This window comes from Epinephelus moara, chromosome 20 (genome assembly GCF_006386435.1).
Source record: "Epinephelus moara isolate mb chromosome 20, YSFRI_EMoa_1.0, whole genome shotgun sequence".
In the NCBI taxonomy this organism is placed as follows: domain Eukaryota; kingdom Metazoa; phylum Chordata; class Actinopteri; order Perciformes; family Serranidae; genus Epinephelus; species Epinephelus moara.
This window is the reverse complement of record NC_065525.1, coordinates 16,113,101-16,129,810: the sequence shown is the minus strand read 5'-3', so window position 1 is coordinate 16,129,810 and position 16,710 is coordinate 16,113,101. Positions and strand designations below refer to the sequence as shown.

The following is a 16,710-nucleotide window of genomic DNA, read 5'->3' as shown; positions in this document are numbered from 1 at the left end:
TCACTCAGCCCTCAAGGGTCGATCTCACCAAGTTCACTTCAGCTGTTTAGAGAAATGGAACAGCCCTTATGATGGCGGCGGGGATTCCCCCGAGGGCAAGTGCTGAGGGCAAGTGAGCGAGGGCGACTCAAACTGTTTTTGGAACGCAGCCTTGGAGTCTAACTGTGTTGCTATATATAGGCCTAGTTAAAAATTGGTAGTAGAAACAAAGTTGGGTTAAGAAGTTATACGCTTTGAAGCTGTGCACACCTGCACAGGTGTTTTCACTTTTGTTTCCTGATGAGAGCTTTTCTCCAGACTGTTTGGGGCGTCTTTACCTCGCTCTCCTGATTGTTTGGTATCTGGTTGAACAGGACGACTCACACTTTAGTTATCTTGTTGTGTAACTCCCGTTGAAGCTCCACCTAACTTAAGTCTGGGCAGAGGTCCAATCTAGAGCAAATGAAACCACTTCAATTTTACTGGATAACTTGCTGTGACAACCATTCATAGACAACTTTATGAACTGTGAATATAGGACCTTTGACCTTTGTTTGTCTGTGGTCTATAACTTTAAGTTTGTGTAAAACAAAATAGACATACACAAACTTTGACAAAGACAATAGCTGCTTGTCTGCAAGATCAACAAAAAAAATGCATAAATGAATTGTAGGTCCTTCATTTGACCAGAAGATGGCAGTAATGTACATCATATTATGACCCTGAATCACCCACTCTACCAGTGTACTGTAGACACTGTATACAATTACAAAGCACCAATGAGTGCTGTTGTTCACAATGAAAGTGTAATGTATATACACTGATCAACCACAACATTAAAACCCACCCAAACACTGCTGCAGACCAAGTACAGTCCTCAATGACAGTGGCTTCTCCTGCAGGACAATGTACCATGCCACACCGCAAAAACTGCTCAGGAATGGCCCAAGGAATGTGACTCCAAGGCATCAACCTGGCCTCAAAATTCCCCAGATCCCAATCTGATTGGACATGCATAGGACATGCCTGTACCCCAGAGCTAAATCTGATCCATGGTGGGGCCTCCATGGATCGGACTTGGCTCTTACCTGTCGTGACATGGACACAGGAGTTCTGGGGTGTCCTGGGGTATCTGGCACCAGGGTGTTGACCGTGAATCAATTGAGTCCTGCGAGTTGCTTGGTGGGGTAACAGAACGTCCTAAGATTGCTCGATCGGATTGGGATCTGGGAAATTTGGAGGCCGGGTCATTGCCTTGAGCTCTTTTTCATGTTCCTCGGGTCATTCCTGAGCAGTTTTTTGCAGTGTGACATGGTCCATTGTCCTGATGGGTGGCCACCACCATTGAGGTCTGCTTTTGCCATGTTTTAGTGGGTGGTGTAAGACGTATAAGATTGCAACCACCCAACAATAAAAGCAACCCAAAACTGTTACACTCAAAGGTGTATGTTTTTAAATCTCTAGATGCCTGTATATTTTCAGAAACCATGTGGATACTTGTCAGCCTTTTTAGTGGTTAATTCTGTAAAACTAAAATCGTGCACTGACATTATATTTTATTCATTTTGTTATTTTTCAGACTCAAGTGTAAAAATCCCCATAGTCTGGATTTACCATACAATGCAGAGCGTTTGAAAAGATATGGTCTTCAAGATTTGACGGTTAAACAGCTGTTCCAGCTGTTACTGCAGAATGATCCATATCTGCTTCCTGAGGTAAGTTGTACTGGTAACAGCAGGAGACAGAGGTGTAAATTCAGAATCATTTCTGAAACATTTTTGAATGACTGTCATACATATTTGTTGCAATAACATGGTCACCGGCCCTCTACACACCCCTCTAGATCTGCCAACATTACAACAAGGGCACCGATTTGCACGGTTCCTGCAAGTTCACCACCTCCTGCATCAAGCTTCACATCTGCCTGCACTATCTCCAGGGTGACTGCAAGTTTGGCTCTTCATGTAAGAGAAACCATAATGTTGACGCGCAGGGAATGAAGCTCCTCAAAGGATTCAGTCAGGAGAATATCAGAAACCTTTTTGGGATCTACAGAAATAAATTCATCATCTCGGGTCAACAGGCGAGACCAGCTGCTGCTGTGCCTGGTAAAGAATAAGGAGTTGAAAAGAAAACTTTTTGAACTTAACGTAAGTTGGTGTTATTCTGCACAACAGATCTGATGTATGTATCTGTGTCTCCAGCAGTGCTGCCAGAGGTGAGAGTCCCTGCTCAGCAGCCTTCCCAACACAACCCTGGATCCCCTACTAGAGCTACTTTGCCAGCCAAACCCCTGAGCGATGCTGAGAGGAATGAAATCTGCCTCTTCTTCATCCGCAGACACTGCAGCTTCAAGGGTAACACTGAAACTAGTCACATCTGCAGTAACTTATCAATACATGTGTGTAGATCTGTGTGATGATTATATCTACCACTGCTTCTGTTTTATTGTTTATTCCCACAGACAAGTGTGCTCGTGTCCATTGGCACCTGCCTTACAGATGGCAAGTGTTGGACATTGATGGTGTGACCTGGAAGGACCTGCCTAATATGGAGGAGATTGAGAAGGCCTACTGTGACCCAGAGCATGGCACAAGCTGCACTGATCCTCCATCATCCCCCTTAGGGATTTTCAGATTTCTGACTCTTCAAAGGTGCATGGATGAAGAAACCGAGACACACACACACCTGTCTGGTTTATAAAAGTATTCTAGAGCAACAAATATTTCTTAAACCATTTATTCACGTTAGTTTTTTAGAAATGTCTACCCCTCCTGAAGGAGATTGTTGATTAACTGTCAGTGCTTGCTTTCAGCTCTGCATCCCCCAGTGTGCAGTCAGTTGACTTCATGACAATGACATATGGAGGGTCTGCAGTTCGCCGCCTGTCAACTGCCTCCTCTGTCTCAAAGCCCCCTCACTTCATTCTTACAACACAGTGGCTTTGGTACTGGAAGGATGACAGCGGGAATTGGCTGGAGTTTGGACAGGTCAGTCAAACAAAAACATTTTGATTTGCTACATTCCTCTCTTAACTAATTAATTTTTCCCATTTCATCACTAGCACATCTTACATCGGCTGTTTTTTTTTTGTCTGTAGGGTGATGATGAGACACCAGCTTCTGTCACTTCTCAAACTCTGGAGAATGTGTACCTGGCAGACAGAGACACAGAGATTCCTTTCAGTGCTGGCAAACAGCAGTATATCCTCCACTTCAAAGGTGTAGCAGGAGCCGAGCAGATGTATCAGCAGAATGTAAAATACCAAACCAAGAGAGAGGTCAGAAGGAGGCCTCGCTTTGTGTCTGCTCAGGATGTGGAGGTGAAGCTAAACAGGTATTTTTGATTTAGTTATAGATGGAGGTTTTAAGATAACTCTTGCAATTCTGACATTGCCGTTTTAGATTCCTGTGTCTCAAGTGACTTCACTTGTCAGTTATAATGTTTGTCTCCTCTGTAGTGCATCATCATCTCACAGCTCCAGCTCCTCCACAGCTGACAGTTTCCCATCTTACTGGGACAAGAATGCCCTCCCGGATTTTGGATACAAGGTATCTTAATGGCCTGTATTATTTTGATCTGTTGTCTGTATGTTTTTGTTGTTGTTGTTCTGCCTGGGATGTTGGGGTAGATCAGCTGCTCAAACAGGGACAGTGTAAACAGGCTTGCATTATTACGTCTTGTTAGCAGAGAAGGGCTGGGTCCTGTTAAGACGTAGGACGATGGGTAAGATAGCTCTGCAGTGAATTACGTTCTTAGACATTTGGTGTGCTCATCTGGTATGTATGGGTGCCCATAGATAATTTTTGTGATGTCTGCAGTAACTCAGAGCACATTAAAGGGTAACTTTGGTATTATTTCAACCTGGACCTCATTTTCTGGTGTTTTTGTGTCTAAGTGAATAGTGGAAACAACTGTTTTTGGAATTGGTCCAGTATTGAGTGAGAGGGCTGCAGCTGCCAGTGGCGAAACAGGCTGCAAAGTAAACAGTTGGGGCATTTGTGCACCGTCAGTGTTCGTCTACTAAAAGTGCTTGTTTTTGCCACTGACAGGCTATTTTAAGTGTCTGATAAATGAGATAGACCTTTGTGTTAACAGTAAGAGCCTTTTTTGTTTAAAAAGAAACATTCCTGAAATCTTATTTGTTAAACCCACCAGACTCCATTTAAATAAGCGGTAATTTTAGCGTGTATAAAGCCGGGATACCTTCACATCTAACTGGGTGAATTAAGGGTTTATTTCAATCAAATCAGAGGTGGTAATTGTCGGAACGGTGGAAAGATTAACCAAGATGTTTTTGTGAATTTAATTTTGTTTGTCGACTTTGAATACATTGTGTTTAACAGTGATAAAATTACTGTTTTTTTAAATGGAATCTGGTGGGTTTGGCCAGGTTGAACAAAAATGATCTTATTTTTTAATGAAAAGGTCGACTTTTGTAGGATCCTTTCCATTATGTTGTTAGACACTAAGAATAGTAATTGTAGCTTGTCAGTGTAAAAAAAAAAAAGCAATTTCAGTGTATGTAAATTGAGAGAGTGCACATGCCCCGAGTAATTACATTGTAGCCCGTTTAGCAGCTGCATCCCTTCTTGTTCGGTACTGGACTAACTTCAAAAATTGTTGTTCCTATTAGTCACTTAGACACAAAATCATGTGAAAATAGGGTCCAGGGTGAAAAAAACTGAAGTTGTCCTTTAATTGTTTAATTGCTTTGTTTGATTTGGATATGCTCACCCTGTTTAGCTAGCCCTGTGCTTACCTGTGCAGGTGGTAGGTTCCAGTTAGATGAGGCTGAGAATGTAAAATGCCATTTAGTAGATTAGGGGGGAAGAAGGAGGTGGCAGCTTTCATGAGTTTTGCCTCAGCTTGATTTAGTTTTGTTGAATTTTCCTTGTTCCATTTCTGCCTTCGTTTCAGTAAACCCCTTGTTAATTAATGCCACCCTCTTGGATTGACTCCTACTTGTCAGCATCCCTTTTAAAGTTTTCCTGTGCCAAGAAACTTCATCTGCCTTTATATGGCAGCTATACTGTGCTTAATGTTTGTTTTTCCTTGTTTTGTTCCAACTTGAACATTGAACGTTTATTTATTCCCATTATGTATGGCCTGTTTCTCTTATCTTTCAGCTCGTACCTCTCGCCACATCTGCAAAGACATATGATATGATTGAGAAGCTGTTTAAGAAAACCATGCCCCACAGTAAAATTAACAGCATCCAGAGGATCCAGAACCCCTCTCTGTGGAAAGTCTTTCAATGGTAAATCATAGACCAGCCTTTTTGGCTCAAAGGACCTATAATTGATATTTTTACAACACAGATGTATCAAATGACACTATGAATATAATGGGAATGGGGTCACTCGACTTGTAGTGATAAACTTAAAGATTATCACCCAAATCTGAGCTGTCATCACATCTATGTTTTTTTGTGTGTTCAGGCAGAGAGAGCAGATGAAGGAGAGAAACGGAGGGAACTCTGTGAATGAAAAGTACTTGTTCCACGGCACAGATGAGTCCCTGATTGAGGCCATCTGTGAGCAGAACTTTGACTGGAGGATGTGTGGAGTCCATGGCACAGCATATGGCAAAGGTACAGTAAAATGTTGGAGCAGTAAAATCTTTAATTCCAGGTCCATCAGGCTTTTAAAACTGAAAAAGCAGCACATTTTACCATGGCAGTAGAAAAGAACCTATCATACTTTTTGTTTTGGACTGTATCAGTAGTAACGCACTCTTATTTTTTAGGGAGCTACTTTGCCAGAGATGCGTCCTACTCAGACAGATACGCCAAGGCCAAAGGAAGCCTGAACAAGATCATGTTTGTCGCCCTGATCCTGGTGGGAGAGTACACCAGGGGAAGCAGCAGCTACGTCCGGCCCCCAGCAAAGGGAAACAGCAGAACCCTTTACGACAGCTGCGTTGACTGCGTGAGCAACCCCAGCATTTACGTTATCTTTGAAAAGCAACAAATTTATCCAGAGTATGTTATCGACTACTCCTAGGTCACGATGTTGTTGCTTCCTGTGCTGAATGGGGAATGAAACTCTATAATGGGACACTCTTTACTTTGACTGGACGCAGTTCCTGGCTTTCTTAGAGGCTTGTGGGGTTTTCACAGTGGTGGAGTTAGTATTCAGATCTCTCACTCAGGTAAAAGTAATAATACCACAATGTAAAAATACAAGCATTTAATATGTTAAGAAAGAACATGTGTAAAGGGGGAAAAAATGGAAATGATTAAGGGTATTTTTCTCTATAGTTTTTACAGTGTGTTTTGGTGCATGGATTAAGTATCACTTAATAGAGACTGTATTCCAATAGAAAATGTCTTCCTTAGCCAACGTCTATTCTTGTGAGAGGTGTCTTTGTTGTTGTGATAATGAAGGATACTGAGGCCAACAAATAGTCTGGTGTTCAGATTTGAAATGAAATTAACTGGTTGTTATGTAATAAACATATTATAAACCACCAATAAAGAAGTAAGTGTGATTATATTATAATAGAACAAAGCAAAACACAGAAAAATCCCATCGTGTGGTAATTTTTAATTATACACAAGTGGCATTTGACCCTTTTTAAATGTACATCAAACAGGCACATTCAGTCCTGTCTTTAATCACAACTGCTGAATATTGTTTCATTGGAATAAATCATCCGTAAATCACCCTTATTGTATACATTCACAATTAAAATTAATTTAGGACTGCAATTCTCAAGCATCTCAGAATGATTCTCAAACTAACCTACTATCATGAGAAACAGTTTCTGTTTCAATAAGGTGTAAATGTAGTGTAAAAAATAGTGAATGATGTCATCAAGACAAAAATAATAAAATGCTTTCGCTTCTACTGAGAAATTTGAATTAGTTTGACCCAGTTTCTCCTGAGACACGATAAATGCTGATTCAGATTATCGGGAATAGAAACAAGGATTTCCTTTAACAAACAACTTCTTTCTCTCTAAAAAATAGCAGCTTTCAACTGACCCTTCCCTAAACTCCTCAAGATTAAAGGAGGCAGCAACATGACAGTGCTATGTTAAGCATCATGAAAGTCTTCAGTATATTCAAATATAAAGTAAAACCTAACACAATAAGTCTATCCTCTTGCCAAAAAATGTACCGCTGCCTGTATAAACATTGGAAATCTGTTACTGTATGATAGTTAATTATTAATTAACCCATTCATGGGCAGAAATAGTAGTAAAGTTAGCAGCAGAAAAGCGAGCAGCTCAGTCAATAAACAACAGACTGCTCATTTGGTTAAGGAATGTGCAAACTTTCAGCTTCAGGTGATGATCTGGAGCGCTGTAGCATTGTTTCTATAGGCTCACATATTTTTTTTATTTCACTACACACTTCAATGAATTGTTCAATGAATTAACAGCAGTAACTCTGAAGGACCATAAAAGAATATTTAAATGCACTTAGAAATTAATAAGAAATCCTGGTTATCATGAATTTAAACCCATTGTTCAGTTTAATGGTTAATGAAAAAATACCGTCCCTAAATAACCTTTTATAAAAGACAGCAGTGTTGCTTCCTGTTCAAAATCTATTAAAAAAATATATTGCTACGTACTGAGGTAAGAGGCTGAGAGACTCCTCCTTTACTCCTGTCTCATCTTGAATCCACTTTCTAGTTCATGCACTAGATGAACACTGTAATTTAGGTATACAGTGTATTGTAACTAATAATTGACTTGATCATGTTTAGGCCAGCTATGGAAATATTTTCATGTAAAGGAACAGATCCATAACTCTGACACTGTGGGTCATTGTTACAACATGGACCCACAGTCTTCTTTGTAACTGTTCACAAAGTTATTCAACCACTCATGATGATGAACTTCTAACTGTCTGTAGGAGAATTCACTTGGCCTTCCGTGTCCGTGTCTCTTCTTTTAATTTTCACAAATATCCCATTTTTAGGTCCTAGGGTGCTTGATGACTTTAACTCAAGAGGAACCTGCACAAAGAGAAGAATACCACATGTTACAGAAACATCTTTCATACATTGTACATGTATTCTAAATTTAGGATTTTGTTCATTACCACACATGTAAATAGCTGATAGATGCATATTGAATTATGACTTTTACATCATTAGCCATTGGTTAAGGTTTGTGCAAATTACAGCAACCTCAAAAATCCATAAATTTGTATTGATAATCAATTATATATGTTGACAAGAAAAAAAAAACACAAAATTACATTAATATGGATAGTCCAAGCAGCTTTTGCCCATGTCAACACCGAGAGGGAAACAGTTACACATTCACAATGCGATTTTGCCACTTAGGACGTGCTCCCAGATCGACATCCCACATCACATTCCAAGACCAAAATTCCAATCAGTCACAGCCCTCTGACATCATCAGTGTGCTGTTCCTGTGCTTCTTTCAAAATTCCTTTGTGCTTCTTCAGAGCTAAGCTAAGATGTTAGGACAGTTAAACAAAATCCTCGGTAACACTGAGCAAAAACCTAATAAGCTGCTGCGGGGTTAGCGAGTTTGCTTGCTAACTAGCTTAGCTATGCTAATGAGTAAACTTGCCATTAGAATAGAATAATAGCGGGGTAGCTTGCTGACTAGGTAAGCTATGCTAACAAGTAAACTTGCCATTAGACCAGAATATTAGCAAGTTAGCTTGCTAAATAGGTAGGCTATGCTAACAAGTAAGCTTGCCAATAGGCTAAAATATTGTTTGTTAACATTAAGAGTAAGGTTAATAACATTTTGCAGTTGCAAAGACCTACAAGGCACACATTTTCCCTCCTTTTTAATGGCCTATTCAAAAGTTGTTTTTTACAAGATTGCAGTGCTCCTGTTGATCCAGGACCATCATCATCACGTTGACCCTGGATAATCTGTTTGTTGATCCAGAACGATCGTCATCATCTTTATCCTAGATCATTAATTTATGTTGATCCAGAACTTTCATCACCATGTTGGCCCTGGATAATTTGTTGATCCAGGACCATCACTGTTTTGTTGATGTCAACATAAACAAATGATCCAGAATCAGCATGATGATGATGATGATGATGATGATGATGGCCCTGGAAAACCTAAACAAATCCATCCAGGATCAACATGGAATAAAAGAAGGGAAAATGTGTTAATTGCAGGAATATGCAACTGCAAAATGCTATTATCCCTACTCTTTGTTGGCAAGCTTACATATCAGCATAGCCTACCTAGTTAGCAAGCTACCTTGCTAATACTTTAGCCGACTGGCAAACTTACTTGTTAGCATAGCCTACTTAATTAGCAAGCTAACTTGCTAATACTCTAGCCTGTTGGCAAGCTTACTTGTTAGTGTAGCATACCTAGTTAGCAATAAAAAAAATAAAAAAATACCTAGTTAGCAATCTAACTTGCTAATGCTCTAGCCTATTGACAAGCTTACTTGTTAGCATAGTCTACCTAGCTAGCAAGCTAACTTGCGAATACCCTAGCCTATTGGCAAGCTAACTTGATAGCGTAGTCCACCTAGTTAGCAAGCTAACTTGCTAATACTCTAGCCTGTTGGCAAGCTTACCTGTTAGCGTAGCATACCTACTTAGCAAGCTAACCCACTAATATTCTAGTCCATTGGCAAGTTTACTTGTTAGCATAGCCTACTTAGTTAGCAAGCTGACTTGCTAACCCTGCAGTAGCTTTTAAGACTTTTGTTCAGTGTTACTGAGGTCTTTGTTTAATTGTACTAACTTCAATTTGGGAAACTAGCTTAGCTCTGAAGAATAATAAAGGAATTTTGAAAGAAGCACAGGAGCAGCACACTGATGATGTCAAAGGGCTGTGATTTGTTGATTGCAATGTCCAGGAACGCAATGTGGGATGTTGGTCCAGGAGCACGTTTTACTTGGCAAAATCACATTGTGCAGTTACACACTCACTCTATATAGTGATTTGTCTTCTTGTTGAGTTTAATATCTTGGTAAACCCCAAAGTGAACATAACATCGCATCTATGACTACACTCCATCTGATTCCTTATTTCTTGTTGGAATCATTTACACAGATGCTTTTTTAAAATACATGTGTACTTTGCACATGTGTCATCTGTGTGTATAAATCATTTAAGACTCAAATAGGGTCAGTGTCAGACCCACCTTGGTCTCAGAGCAGGCCACAATGCTGAACCTGTGGAACAGACGCACTAATGCCATTTTGATTTCCAGTTGGGCAAGCCTCTTTCCCACACAGTTACGGGGACCGGCCCCGAACGGCAGGTATACAAACGGATGTCGGCCGGCCTTGGCTTCTGGCGTGAATCTGGAGATCAACCACATGTTGTAGTTTGAAATAAAAGGAGTAGAAATGGGAGTTAATCAGTATTACAGTAGTGCATTTCATTTAGTGCAGTATAGGGATCTTACTGCCTTTGTTGCAGCAGTGTTAGACATGTATGACGGAAGAGAGTTTCAAGGTGGTATATGCTGTACATGTTAATGCTAAAGTCTTCAACTGGTGTAACAAGATAAAGGAATAAAAGAAATGTGTTTGCACTTGTAAACTGCAAGTTGCATGAGGTTCATTTTCTTTAAGGTATAAAACAGTAAGATTTATTTTGTCAGCCATTCATGTCAATACCAGTTAAGACACCACCAGCTATTAGTTGTCCTTGTGTCATAGCTATTCACTGCCACGACATCATGTTAACCCACAAATAGCCTACAGGCCTTTTTAACAGTAGACATGTTTTGACTTGTCACAGTAGGAAAAGCACAGGTGTTATTAATAACATTAATGATAGCATCAATCTATTCAAGTGTCTCAGTAGGATGTGACAGTGAGTCAGCATGCACAACACCAGGACCTGAAACTGAAGCCTCTAATTAAAATTCGGCCATCATTCATTTATTATTTACACCTGTGCTTTTCCTACTGCAACATATTAAAATGTCTGGTGCAGGCACTATAGCTTTGGTTATTTACTGTAAGAACAGCCTCCTACCGCTCAGGGATGAACTTCTCAGGCTCCGGCCAATGCTCCGGGTCGTAGTGGAGGAAGCCCGCTGGGATCTCAAGCGTTGCTCCTTTAGGGAGGAACTGGCCGTTCACCACACAGTCCTGGTCGATGTCTCTGGCAAACCTTTATGGGACAAAATACCATGGATGCATGTTTTATATACCTTTCTCCTTCTTTTCTCCATATGATTCCTGTGCGGTTTTGATTAGTACAAACCTAACTAAAAACCTACTGTATGTATGTACAGTAATAAGTGAACTTGCTCCTTGTGACAGCACTAAATCTAAGAAACATGCATTTGTTATCCTAATTTAATGTTCTTAATTTACCTGAATCCAGGAGGGTAGAGGCGCAGTGCTTCACTTATAACCATGTCTAAGTACTTCAGCTCCTGAACATTTGTGTAGTCTGGTGATTCCTACAACAAAAAGGAAAACACAAAATTAATTCAAGATAATTCAGTAGGAGTTTTAAAGAAAAAAAGTCTGTGTGCACTGAATTTGTCTCACTGTGGGACAAATTGACGACTGTCCACAAATCTTATGTCCTAACTAACTGAAGAAAATGAGATCAGATTAAACTATAACGTAACGCACTCACATGTCTGGTGAAGAAATCATCCACCTCTTCCTGTACTTTGCTTTGACATTCGGGGTGGAGGGCCAGGAGGTAGCAGGTAAAGGCCAACGTGTTGCTGCTGGTTTCATAGCCCGCTAAAAGAAAAACAAAAGCCTGACCCACGATCTCATCTTCAGTTATCATCTTCTTCTGTGGACGCCTGGTAGGAGGCTCCTGTGGGTGAGGACGGTCATCCTGATCAGAGGCAGACTGTTGTGTCTGCTGGTTCCTGTCATCCAGCTCGCTGACATGGCTCGCTGTGTCAAAGTGTTCCAAAGACACACTCTCCTTGCTGGTTCGTGCATCCAACATCAGCTGAAGGAAGTCTCGACGCCTCTACATGCCACAGAAAAAATCTTTTAGTTAATTCATCTTCCTGTATTTAAGATTATTAAATGTCAATCGGATTCACCTGTTCAGGAGGCTGCTCCTCTCTCTGCTTGATGATCTTCTGAATGCTGTCGATGAAGAACCTGTTCATCTGGTCTCGTCTTTTGTTGGGGATGAGTTTAGCCAGAGGAGCCATGATGAATGGAAATGCAACTGGACACACAAACCAAATTTGTTGGTGGAACTCAAACTGAAAGGCAAACTTCACACATTCACATATGACTGCACAATCATTACATGTTTGTCTTTTTTATGCTAAACCGTCTTCAAAATTATTGTCCCCAGATAAAAGATAGTAAACCCTCCCATTTCTTGTCGATGTATTAATGTTTTATTTTTTTGCCTTCATTGCATTCCTACATTAATGTCCTATGTACATGTCTTTAATGTAATAATTTATACATATAAATAACATTATAAATAGATTTGACTGACTGAAAAACAGCATGATGGGCCTGAAGAAAGAAAAGGAGAAGAACATCTGCGCATGGCGGACAAATGGGTCATCTGGGTTGTTTTGTGAGTCAACCTGAGTTGCAAATGCCACACTGGCAATAACATCCATTGTGAAGCAGCCAAAACACCTGCAAAACATGCACACAAACAAAAACAAATTAGAGAGGTTAAAAAAAACACACCAAAATCCTAGTAGCCTATGTCTATTGTGTGTGTGATTACTTGTGGATGTCAAAGGCCTCTCCTGACTCAGCGAATGCATTCAAGTTGCTCATCAGAGCATCGGTGGCTGTGTTGATAAGTGGAACCATCTGTAGGAAAACAGAAAAGACAGTGATACTCGTTGGGATGTATCTAAGCTAGCTTGCCTTGGATAAGTTTGAATCTCAGGTTTTAGGGAAGTGCACAGACATCGCCCCCCTCAGTAGAGGAATGTGAAAGCACCTCTCTAGTGAGAATAGAATAACATCCCTTGTAATAAATATCAACTGATTGTCATTGGCGCATTCATATCTCACCACTTTCATCTTGGCAGCACTGAATGATGGGGTCAGGATGCTCCGCACTCTCTTCCACTGTTCATTTCTTAGCATGAGCAGACAGTCAGTCATGGGCTTGGTGGCAAAGCGAACAGTCTGCACAGAGAAACAGGAGAGTACATTTTGTCATTACATCATTAAAACTCATGTTAAAATCATGAGTGAGCACAAAGTCTACATGTGCATGCTTTGATTCGTGTCCTCACCATTCTGTTTGGGAAGCTGCTGAAGTCCCTGACCATCACTTGTCTGAGCATGTCAGGGTCCGCTATCACCACCACTGCTCTCCGGCCCAAATAGTACCTAAAATATACCCAGAAGAGTCTCAGTCAGATCGGACAACAAACATAGTGCTGCCTATGTAGGATTATACCAAGCAAGTGTTCATTTCATTTTACAATATGAAAGAATCAAAATCAATAAAAAGTTCAGACCATCATTTTATCAGATGCTGGTGAAGAAAGTATTTCTTCTACTTGCCCACAAACTCTGCCGTGTGTCTTTATGAGATCATTCATAGGTTTGAAAAACCCCTGAAAATAGAATATAGAAAAACATCAGAACAGATGAAAAAAACTAACAAATTCCACCTTCAGATAGTTCATACAAAACAATTTGCATTGTAAAAGATTTTAGGATGGATTTAGCTATTAAATAGGTTTATTCAACACTGGAGGAAAGCTGAGCTGTCATGAGAAAAGGCAAAGTGATAATCCTATTGAGAAAGTGCTGATCAGTGCCAAGCCAAGCCAGTAGAGGTCACTGGTTAGTCATGCCAGTGCTTATAGAGTAGTATCCTGTCAGTGAAACCATCGGTCAGGCCTTCTCAAATGATCTAGAGCAAAATACATCCCTTATAATTGTCTGTATAGAAAACACTTTTCATAAAGAGAAGGCACCACATACAAAAATCAATAATACATTTGCTAGAATCTTTCCTTAAACAACCAGGCGCAGATATTCTGTACACTGCAGGTATACCGAAATGATCAGCAACACCGTCTCACATCAACTTTCAGGTCTCTTAGATGTTCAATGACTCCCCAAAGATAAAAAAACAAAAATATAAATCAAAAGGTCTTGTGTCAGGTTTTGAGTTCAGTTATTATTTATGCCAAACTGGCAACCACACGCAATAGCAGTTATACAATTTTGCAGTAAGAGACCATGATGAAATGCTTAAAAATTATTCTACAGTACTTCTTTAATGAATCAAGTACAAGTGACACAGCTCCACAAATTCTGCAAAATAATAATGATAAATCCTAAACTACTATACCTAGATTGTGGATAAAGGTTAATGAGCTTTTAAATGTAATTTAATCCATATCAGTAGATTAAATAATCAGCTGTTGCAAGTTAGAGCTTTGTCAGTACTCTTCTACTATCTGCCCCAGTCTTTTTTATTTGATTCACCTTTTAAGTGGATATTCTTCACTGAGGTGTGTTTCTTGTTCTATTTTTTAGCAATTAAAAATAAGAAGGCATGCTGTGATATTATTTATCCAAGGCCACCGTATTGATCAAGTAGTAAAATTATAATCCCCTCAGTAAACCACAGTACCAAACAATCCTGATGACCTTGTCGCTCCAGAAAATCAAAGGCTGAGATGAAACAACACAAGCACACAATGTATTTATTAATAAAGTAACCCATCTGGGGGTTATACGGTACATAAAATATTGCTGCTTTTCAGAGTGTTTTAATGTGGAAATCTGACAAAGTGCGGTAATATATTGGAAGGTCAATTTTTCTCTCATCAGTGGGTAAAATGGTGCTCATAGTCTAACAGTCTAATAATCAAAACAATAATAATAATAATAATAATAATACTAGCAATAGCTTACCTGGCGAAACATGAATATGTTGCCATAGAAAGGTACTGGCTTTGGATGTTTGATGCCACATCGAGAAAGGACTGAATAAGGGTAAATTGAATACCTAGAAGATGAATGAAAAGCAAATACAGTGAGGAATATACAACATTTTCCCAAATACTTCGCCCATTGATATACTATCACAGTCTTTTGCCCTATCAACTCTACAAATTGTGACTGATGTGTGCATGTGTGATTTGACTGGTTGTTGTTGGAGCACGATCAACCCTTCATTCATTCATTCCCAGGCTGGTTTACAATATTTTGAGGTGTTTGAGTGTGCTTTATGGCATTATTAGATCACTGGTCTGATGTTCCACAGCAGCGTCGGCATCACAAACAGACAGAGATCTGAAACATTTACTCACCAGTACAGAAGACCCAGAAAGATGAGGAAGAGGCTGAGTGTCACAGACAATCCACTGGCCTTGATGTGGAATGCATTTAGGAAGTCAACTACAGCCTCCATGATGCAAAATCTCTCAGATCTCCACTGTCGACATCAGGTCAAGGCTCCTGGAAAACAAGAAAAATAGGAAAGACTGGTTCATGTGACGCTGCTGAAAATGAGCTTATAACACTTTGATCACCCGTACAAGGATTTAAACTACAAGCTATGCGTTAAACACAAAAACCTTCTTTATTATCTTCAGGTACTGTGCCGTTTGCTGAATCTTGGCTGTGCATGTAGACCACAGCTTGAATATCATAACATGTAGAAACAGAGGGAAGCACATGACAGTGACAGAGCATCACTTTGTGGACTTTGCTCCCATGCTGGTTTGTCTCCTGAGGAGCTGTGTGGTTTCCCAGGCAACACGTTAATTATTTGTTTTAACAGCTGTGTCTGAGGCCTTGGGAGAGTTCACCTCTCCTCTGGTATTTAAACAATGGGGGGCACCCATGCTATACTCACCTCTGTTTGACACAAATGCTGCCTTTGAGACCTGTTAACATGTCACAGTTTTAAGGCAAAAACTTACAAATATTCTCATACCTAAAGCACGCACCCTTCAACAGTTAACCACACAGCCTGTCGTTATTAAAGTTGAACTGCAGCGTTTAAAACCCCGACGTCACACTGTGGGTCATTTGAGATGCTAAGCTACTAGCTACAACAAAATAACGCAGGTTGTCAACTCGCTAAAGTCTTTGCTGCTTGTCATGAAACATTTTCATGTACCATATCGGCACCATTCTTATATCTGGAGACGTTCGCTCTGTTATGTTAAGATTTAGGCAAAACAGAAGTGTGTATGCTCACCTCATTATGCTCCTCACTTGTCAATATTATGAAATCCTCTTCGTCCTGTCAATAGGTCGCAGCCCAATAGACAGCTGAGGTGCATACTGCCACCTACTGTACAGGAGGGTATAGCAGCCAACACGAGTCCACCAAGAGTAATCAGGATGCAGCAAGAAGACGAAAGGAAGGAAAATAAAAGAAATAAGTCAACAACACTACTTTAAAATATAACAAAAGTATTAACATCAAAGTTATAGTAAAATTATTTATTATCCAGTACTCCCATCATATTATGAAACATATGTTATTTTATTAAAATTATTTATAAATTAATGTGTTTATCACTTTATTGTTGAAGCTGGCAAATGTGGAACTGATTTTAATTACTCTATATACCTTGTGGATTTTTCTTCCCACTCAATAAAGTCTTGTGTTAACCTGTAGGCTACATATTTATTTGTGGAGTATATTCTGCTTATTATTCTGTTAGTGTAGTAACAGGTAAAATATTTGTCTTTGAATTATATGGTTACATTTGCATATTTGCTGTGGCTGCTCACTCACAGATTTTTTTTTTATTTTTTTATCAGAGGAAATGAATTTTTTTTAACTACATATACATTTTCT

The 16,710-nt window shown here is 39.7% G+C and overlaps 2 protein-coding genes across 6 annotated transcripts in view; one reads left to right on the top strand and one right to left on the bottom strand.

The window, feature by feature from the left end:
• The window catches only part of parp12a (poly (ADP-ribose) polymerase family, member 12a), a 7,629-nt gene extending 1,168 nt beyond the window's left edge, over positions 1-6,461 (top strand). Inside the window, exons 2-11 of one of the 2 annotated variants that reach the window (XM_050073056.1) lie at positions 1,559-1,694; positions 1,823-2,087; positions 2,187-2,336; positions 2,444-2,633; positions 2,795-2,969; positions 3,080-3,315; positions 3,440-3,530; positions 5,109-5,239; positions 5,421-5,572; positions 5,728-6,461. In XM_050073056.1, the coding sequence (XP_049929013.1) occupies positions 1,559-1,694; positions 1,823-2,087; positions 2,187-2,336; positions 2,444-2,633; positions 2,795-2,969; positions 3,080-3,315; positions 3,440-3,530; positions 5,109-5,239; positions 5,421-5,572; positions 5,728-5,984 (1,783 nt within the window). In that variant the 3' untranslated portion in view covers positions 5,985-6,461. Of the gene's footprint in view, positions 1-1,558; positions 1,695-1,822; positions 2,088-2,183; positions 2,337-2,443; positions 2,634-2,794; positions 2,970-3,079; positions 3,316-3,439; positions 3,531-5,108; positions 5,240-5,420; positions 5,573-5,727 lie in introns of both variants that reach the window. The other variant, XM_050073055.1, reaches the window with a different exon arrangement.
• Positions 6,462-6,512: 51 nt separating this feature from the next.
• On the bottom strand, positions 6,513-16,166 carry tbxas1 (thromboxane A synthase 1 (platelet)). Of its 4 annotated transcripts, none has more exons than XM_050073058.1 (14): positions 16,102-16,166; positions 15,206-15,353; positions 14,808-14,901; positions 13,440-13,492; positions 13,166-13,262; positions 12,939-13,055; positions 12,643-12,731; positions 12,400-12,548; positions 11,987-12,117; positions 11,557-11,910; positions 11,286-11,374; positions 10,942-11,079; positions 10,097-10,259; positions 6,513-7,949 (listed from the first exon to the last, which is right to left on the bottom strand). In XM_050073058.1, exons 2-14 carry the CDS (start codon positions 15,304-15,306, stop codon positions 7,833-7,835), a joined length of 1,692 nt encoding a protein of 563 aa, XP_049929015.1. In that variant the 5' UTR covers positions 15,307-15,353; positions 16,102-16,166; the 3' UTR covers positions 6,513-7,832. The 4 variants fall into 4 exon arrangements, with proteins under 4 accessions (XP_049929015.1, XP_049929014.1, XP_049929016.1 ...); XM_050073057.1 differs by lacking the exon at positions 16,102-16,166 and adding an exon at positions 15,473-15,612; XM_050073059.1 differs by lacking the exons at positions 10,097-10,259; positions 16,102-16,166 and adding an exon at positions 15,473-15,613.
• Positions 16,167-16,710: the final 544 nt, after the last annotated feature.

Excerpts from the sequence above, each read along its gene's own strand:
- tbxas1 (XM_050073058.1), bottom strand. The coding sequence starts at position 15,306 with ATGGAGGCTGTAGTTGACTTCCTAAATGCATTCCACATCAAGGCCAGT. Across the intron at positions 12,118-12,399 it reads GCCCATCATGCTGTTTTTCA|TTGCATTTCCATTCATCATG; the intron begins GTCAGTCAAATC and ends TTGTGTGTCCAG. Across the intron at positions 11,080-11,285 it reads CTCTACCCTCCTGGATTCAG|GTTTGCCAGAGACATCGACC; the intron begins GTAAATTAAGAA and ends TGTCCCATAAAG.